At 40.3% G+C, this 7118-nt stretch overlaps 3 protein-coding genes across 3 annotated transcripts; all 3 read right to left on the reverse strand.

The window, feature by feature from the left end:
* Positions 1-253: 253 nt before the first annotated feature.
* Positions 254-2341, reverse strand: LOC142588536 (uncharacterized). Its single transcript, XM_075700378.1, has 2 exons — positions 1688-2341; positions 254-262 (listed from the first exon to the last, which is right to left on the reverse strand). Exons 1-2 carry the CDS (start codon positions 2339-2341, stop codon positions 254-256), a joined length of 663 nt encoding a protein of 220 aa, XP_075556493.1.
* A 233-nt stretch (positions 2342-2574) lies between these two features.
* LOC142588537 (uncharacterized) lies at positions 2575-3328 on the reverse strand. Its single transcript, XM_075700379.1, has 2 exons — positions 2658-3328; positions 2575-2581 (listed from the first exon to the last, which is right to left on the reverse strand). Exons 1-2 carry the CDS (start codon positions 3326-3328, stop codon positions 2575-2577), a joined length of 678 nt encoding a protein of 225 aa, XP_075556494.1.
* A 10-nt stretch (positions 3329-3338) lies between these two features.
* LOC142588543 (zinc finger SWIM domain-containing protein 1-like) lies at positions 3339-6917 on the reverse strand. Its single transcript, XM_075700387.1, has 2 exons — positions 6064-6917; positions 3339-3361 (listed from the first exon to the last, which is right to left on the reverse strand). Exons 1-2 carry the CDS (start codon positions 6821-6823, stop codon positions 3339-3341), a joined length of 783 nt encoding a protein of 260 aa, XP_075556502.1. The 5' UTR covers positions 6824-6917.
* Between the last annotated feature and the right edge of the window lie 201 nt (positions 6918-7118).

Below are 7118 nucleotides of genomic sequence, written 5' to 3' on the forward strand. Positions count from 1 at the left end.
TTGGTTTCATAGCAGGTGAGTGTTATGCATCTGCAAAAAAAAAAGTTATAGCTTATATGCTGCACTGGCCTGTTACATACACAATGCCAGCTTTGCAAGAAAATAAATATGTATAATCAATCTTTTATTGGCAGAACCATTACAGCAAAATATACAAGTCTGATTTTCCACCTTAGACAATAGTGTAATATTTAGATAGAGATACGGACGCTCCTGATGACTTGATGGTAGTGTGAATGATGCAGCTGGTACATCAGTGGACCTGTACAAGAGGGAAAAAAACGCAGGTGAAGTACAAAGGATTAAAAAGAATCTGCAACTTGCACTCTGAGATGAACATGTCACTGTGACAACCTGAGTGCTGCTGTTGAGGATTTTGTTAGCCTGTTGGTCCGCGGGCACAAGTGCCTGTCTTGCATGAAGCTGCTTAGCGCAGCTTCATGACAAGAGTTTTCTCTATCCGCCACCCGAGAACGCGCTCTGTAGCGGTCAGGCTCCGCCGAGAGACTTGCGGCAACGGGAAGGTAATGGGGCAATGTCAGTACAGATTTCGGTTTCTAAAGCAGTACCAGACCGATGGCAAGCAAATTTTGTAACACAGTTGAATATCCAAAATACTTGCTACTACTTAGAAGCAGATTGATCATGTTTTCAAATTGAATAATACAAAGTGAACCTGCCCACATTAAAGCTTCAACCACAAGAAACACATTCCTGACGGATTGTTGACGCCAGCTGCCATCGTCAAGAACGATGAGATGCTGGAGTTGATGCTCTAGATGCTGAATTGTGCCCACGTCAAATCAAATTGCCGGCCAAAAATATGTTGTAAACTTGTTCCTCGTGGTTGGGCCTAAGCAATCCCGATGCCGCAGGTAACCATAAAGCAGTTGCACAGCTGCTAATGGATCTAAGTTAATGCATTGATAATGAACAAATAAACCTCTTAACAGAATCGAAGTATACAGTACAGGCATATTGCTAACGGGGCTCTGGAACAATAAAAGTTTCACATCACCGGTTTGTGACAGTGTTTAGTGGTAGCTTGTAGATACACTGAAACCCGATAATAACAAACTGGCCTATAGGTTCATTATAGGTTCATTAAAAATAGGTTCATTATATCAGGTAATTCTTTAAATCCAAACGCGCCTATAACGAAAGGAAACAAACATTTGTATTGTGTTTGTCCTATATGAATTTGTTGTCCTCAGTGGAAAAATTAAGTCAGAGTTACCTGCATTTTTGTAAACAAAACCATGCATAGTAGACAGCAATCTTTAGCCTTAAACAGCTTGCCAGTCACTCAAAATGGAGACTCGATAGGAGCTTGCTTGAAGTACACTGCTGGTATGTTTCCGAGTATTCTAACATTTAGGCACAATTTAAAAAAAAGTACAAAAAAGGCCTCTGTTACAAGTGAGTGTTTTGCATGAGTATCAGTCAGGAAGTTTTGTGTGTGCAATATACAGGATAATTCACTTTATGCTGGTTTGTTATAGTCAGGTTTAGCTAAAGCCGTACAAAGAGAAAAATGCTACGTACTACAAGTGCGGATTTCTTCCTTGGCACTAGCCAAACATGAGTTAGAGCACACAATTATTTTTTTATCCATATTATCTGGTAAAAGGCGAAGGCATTCCCTGTGAAAGGTTTTTGAACAGTATGCGCGAGAAATTTCCAGTACTTTTATGCCATACAGCGGTTGCCTGCATACACAATGCAACTCATAAATACAATCTTTTGGCCGCACACCAGTAGTGGGGGAGCTTGTGAGTGGAAAATCTTCCATGTTGCCTTTTTGCATGCATTTCAGCAAATGTCTGCGCAGCATACTCTGACTAAGGTTTAAATTTTCTGGTCTCCTATCTGATGCTAAATAATACATATTTGCAATTGCAAACAAGCCACAGTCAAGCGTGTTACACTGGTTTTGTGCCCCTTTAGTGCAAATGGTCAGCGTTGGTGACTGCAATTTTAGCATGTGACAGATTTGCCTGATGGCATCAGAAGGAGTACCTTGGTCAATTGAGTCATATACAAAGACTGTGTTTTCATCAGCGTCAACATTGGTTACCGTAAGCCAGTGATCGGGATTTCGGACATGCAAGATTTGAATAAAAGGGCTTTCTACTTTAGTAAATAGTAAACGATGGCCAAGTAGCACATCTTGAAAGCCATCCCAGTGAGGAAGCTTTTCATGAATCAGGTATTGTGCTACGTTAATCACGCTGTCTGATATTGAGGTGCCCTGTACTAAAGCATTTAAATCGGCATCTGAAAGAGAGTAGCGTTTGCGGACATTTAACATGTCTGCTGTCACCATTGCAAGGCTTACCATTTGCTTTTGCGATGGCAAAAACTTACGCTTAACAGCTTTGACTTTCTTTGGCCGTCCTCTTCTTGCTTTTACCAAAGGTACAACAAGTTTTGTACTATTCGAATGCCTGCAACAGCTTGTAGCAGTCAATTGGGATAATGGAGCTGGTGTACCTTGTAAGCTAACTGTAATTTGATTACTAGGAAAGGTGGTTAAGTTTCTGAAGAATGCCTCGCATGATGCAAGTTTTTCCATTAGCTCCTTCTCACCACAGTTTGATAATACATTAGCAACAGTCTTAGACATTTCACAAAGCCTCTTGTAGGTGTAAGAATACTTTTCTTGAGCAGTGTCGAGCTTCACAGATGGCAGCAGCTGAATGCTGCTTGTCACCACTGGTGTGGCACTTGAGACTATGCAGCTGTCACTCAGGAAATGATCCTTACACCACCTGTCCGGTATGCATGCTTTGTCAAAAAGGTCTTGCTGGGCAAAATGACGAGCTGCTATAAGGTGTGCACAAGGCAAACTGTACTGATTATAAAAAGCACACATGCAACGCGTCAGGCATAATGAAACACTGTGCTCAGAACTTGCTGAAGCCACTACATAAGAATTAGCAGTGGAAGTAACCAAATAACCTACTTCTTTAAACCGTTCATACTGCTCAAGTACTTTACTTGTGGCCTCAGAAGTGCAATTACGGGCCAAGTCTAGTTGAAATGGCTCACTGACATCATTTACATTTAGGTTCAGCTTTATTTCCTTAAACTTGGAAAATTTTAGAGATAAGAAATCCTTCTCAATATAACTTACTAATGCTTCTATGGCTTGAACCAAATGCATGCTTGAAGTGAGATAACTTTTATTCTTTTGATTGTGAGACTCAATGCGATTATTCGTGTTATTACCAAATGTAGGAAGTTTCTCCCGATATGCATGTACCCACATTTCTTTACAGGAGTGCCAGTTCTGCATGTAATAAGAAATAAAATCTTTAGACGCCATAGCTTCGAGCTCAGCAAGCCTGTCTAAGTAGTCCTGCACAGTGAAGGAATAAACAATTTTTTTAACAGAGGGAGTAACTGATATTAGTTCATCATACTATATCTTGCTCCCGTCTTGAAGTGCCAGTTGGGTCATGCGAAGCTGTCTGGTGCCGGATTAGGTTGCCAAACGGGAAAGGTTTATCTGTTTGCTCCTTCTATAGGCCCCCTGGAAGCTCGGTTGATATAATGCGAGAATTGTACAAAACAGTAGAAATTATACAAACAGAGTGCCTTGTGATAGGAGGAGACTTCAACTTACCAGAGCTCTGTTTTAATCAACAATCTAGCTCGTGCGGAGCTGCCTCTGGTGCAGGAAAAGAATTCGTAAACATCATGCATCACTTCGCATTGACCCAGATGGTGACCCAAGCAACTCGACTAACCAATATATTAGATTTAGTACTGACAAATCGGCCAGCTTGGGTTTCGTCCACTTTAGTCCTGCCAGGAATCAGTGATCATGAATCAGTTTTTTGTCAAATGCAGGTGTCTTATGAAAAAGCAAAATTGAATGCAGCAAGAAAGATATATAATTACTCGAAAGCTAATACTACAGAAATAGACTTAGCGTTAGAAGCTTACTTTCCGCTTTACGAGGCCTTGTCAGAAACTTGCAGTGTTAATGATCTGTGGCTTCGTTTCAAAAAGAAAATGTTAGATTTACAGGAAAGGTTTGTTCCTTCATGGGTGCAGTCGCCAAGGCGTTGGAAGAATAAGCCATGGTTCAATGCTGATTTACGACGCCTTCATAACAAACGCCAAAGAGCGTTTAAAAGATATAAGAAGAATCGAAACCCCTTGACGAAAACAAACTTAGAGGCGGCTAACAATGCTCTACAGATGGCTGTTGCAAAAGCTAAAAAGGGCTTCCTTGACTCCTTCTCGTCAAGGTTCCAAAAGAACCCAAAGAAATTTTGGCGATACGTCAAACGCAATGGTAAAGATAATGTAGGCGTTCCAACCATAGCGCGCAATGGCCACATGATAGATGGCAGTCTTGAAAAAGCAAACTCCTTCAATGATTTTTTCAGTTCGGTATTTCGGCCCAGCACAACTTGGGACATCCCTTCTGAGCCAATTCAGCTTAATCCTATGGCACCCATTGAAATAGATGAAAGGGGAATTACTGCATTACTTCAACGACTAGATGTGTCCAAAGCTGGAGGCCCTGATAGTTTGTCCAATGGCCTTTTAAAGTTGTGTGCCGAATCTGTATCTCCTTTTTTAGCTCTCCTATTCAAGATATCTTTGCTCACTAGTTCTCTTCCTGCAGATTTTAAGGTTGCCTGCGTGGTCCCTATTCATAAGAACGGGCCTCGGGAATTGGTCTCTAATTACCGTCCTATATCCTTAATAAGTAATGTCTGTAAAACTCTAGAGCACATCCTATATACGAACATAATGAATCATCTCAATCCCTTATTAAATCCAAATCAGCACGGCTTCCGGCAAGGGACATCCTGTGTTACACAACTAACCGAGTTTGTTCATGAGGTATGCGAAGCCATGGATCGTTGTAGCATCATTGACTGCATATTCATTGATTTTAAAAAGGCTTTTGACGTAGTAGATCATGGTCTCTTACTCCACAAGTTACGCTGCTTAAATGTGAATGAGAAGGTTGTTGAATGGATTAGGGAATATTTAAGCTTAAGGTGTCAGTATGTCACAATAAACGGAGCCAAATCAAATGTAACTTCCGTCACGTCGGGCGTCCCACAGGGGTCAGTTTTGGGACCGTTGCTTTTTCTTGTGTTCATTAATGACATATCAGAGAATATTACTTCCCACATGCGACTCTTCGCTGATGACTGTGTAGTCTACAGAGAAGTGAAAAATTCCCAGGATTCGCTTGCTTTGCAGGAAGACCTAAATACATTGCACCGGTGGTGCGAACAGTGGCACATGAATACAAATTTGCAAAAAACAGTGCACATGTGTTTCACGAGGAAAAAGAATGTACCTAATTACGTCTATAACATAAACGGCCACTTATTGGAAACTGTTCTCGAATATAAGTATTTAGGTGTGTACATCACCTCAAAACTATGTTGGCATCGACATGTTGATTATTTGCTGGGAAAGCATGCCAAATGTTGGGTTTTTTGCGCCGTAACACGAGAATGTTTCCGCAAGACTCTAGGGATTTACTATTTAAAACGTATATTAGGCCCTCGTTGGAATATGCTTGTACTGTATGGGACCCACCGACAAAGACCGACAGACAAAAATTAGAAAGAATCCAGAACTTAGCGGCCCGCTATGTTGCTGGGAATTATAGTAGATACATTAGTGTGCCTGGCATAAAACAGGAATTAGAATGGGAACCCCTTGAAGTAAGAAGAAGAAAGCTAAGGCTTAAATTTTTTCATAACATATATTACGATAAGATTGCTATTCCTAGGGAGAAGTACATTTTTCATCCACACTATAGATCCGAGCGGGTTGATCATAATCATAAAGTGCGTGAATTCAGGTCAAGAACCGAAATGTTCAAGATGTCGTTTTTTCCTCACGCTGTTCGAGAATGGAATGCTTTATCTTCTTTTCTTGTTAATATTACTGACAATGAAGTGTTTGCATTGTCATTGTGACTGCCCTTGTAATATTTTTTTTTCTCTTTTGTACAACCCCCCCACTGTAATGCCACTGTGGCGCTGTGGGTAAATAAATAAAAAAAATAAAATAAATCACGCTGCAGTCTCGCTTTCTCATTGACTTTTTGCTGAAAGCATTGCAGCACATGCCATGTACACAACAAAATTTCAGAATTAGGAAGAATCTTGGTCAAAATGCGTAGCTCGTTCATATCTTTATCTATCATGACTACTCTGCAAGCAGATACAATGAACGGGTTAAACTCTGCAAACTTGGCAAACATAGCCTGCACAATTTCAGTTGTTTCATTCTGCAAAAAGGCATAACACACAGGTCTCCCACGACCTCCACCATCTTCAACCAATATAGAGTACAAGATATAGCCTTCAATGTCTACTTTATATGTTCCATCAATAAATAAAATCTCTGGGTACTTTTCCAAAATCTCACGCATGTGCGTTGTCTGAAGTAGCACAAATTGCAGGTTATTACTTTGATTCTTTTCATAGTGAATGACCCAGTTTGGATTATTTGCTAACAAGGTGTCTATTTTTTCTAAAACCATTTCTCCGTGAGCCTGCTCGTTGCGAATAGGAATAGAAAACCTTTGCTTGTAATTGTTAACATCTTTTGTAGTTAATTTCTTGCCCGTTTTCTGTTCGACCAAACTTTTAAAATACTTTGGACCAATATTACATTTGGCAAAATCAAAGAATTCTACCTTCTCTGCATCGTTTAGAAGCCTGCTTTGAGGATACAAGTCATAATACTTCGTGGCGTGATTATGCTTAGGTTGCAGCTTGGTTATTTTGTAGTGAAGAGTAAGGGATTTGCACAGGCTTACTGAAACTGCCATTTCACAACCAGTACCATTGTATGCTTGCTTGGGTCGCTTTCCTGTGCCTCTTGGTTTTATAGCACGACCATGAACACAGCTATATGAAATCCTAATATACTCAAACTCTTTAGATTCTGTTGCAAATGGACTTCTATGAGACCTACTTATTGTGACTATGTGCTTGCCCTCCCTGCACCATTCATCAAAGCTTTGCCTAAAAGAAATAAAATTATCAAATGTTGCATTTAAATAAACTTTGCTGCCTCCACCATGCAATAAAGTGACAGTGTTAGGAACTCTGGTTGTGTTAGCA

The sequence above is a fragment of the Dermacentor variabilis genome, chromosome 7 (assembly GCF_050947875.1).
Source record: "Dermacentor variabilis isolate Ectoservices chromosome 7, ASM5094787v1, whole genome shotgun sequence".
Lineage (NCBI taxonomy): Eukaryota > Metazoa > Arthropoda > Arachnida > Ixodida > Ixodidae > Dermacentor > Dermacentor variabilis.

What these genes read in the sequence shown, in the direction of transcription:
- LOC142588543 (XM_075700387.1), bottom strand. Translation starts at nt 6,823, where the DNA reads ATGGCAGTTTCAGTAAGCCTGTGCAAATCCCTTACTCTTCACTACAAA. An exon ending in TGAGAAAGCGAGACTGCAGC is followed by an intron (nt 3,362 to 6,063) that starts GTGATTTATTTT and finishes TTCACTGTGCAG; the next exon opens with GACTACTTAGACAGGCTTGC.
- LOC142588537 (XM_075700379.1), bottom strand. Translation starts at nt 3,328, where the DNA reads ATGGCGTCTAAAGATTTTATTTCTTATTACATGCAGAACTGGCACTCC.
- LOC142588536 (XM_075700378.1), bottom strand. Translation starts at nt 2,341, where the DNA reads ATGGTAAGCCTTGCAATGGTGACAGCAGACATGTTAAATGTCCGCAAA.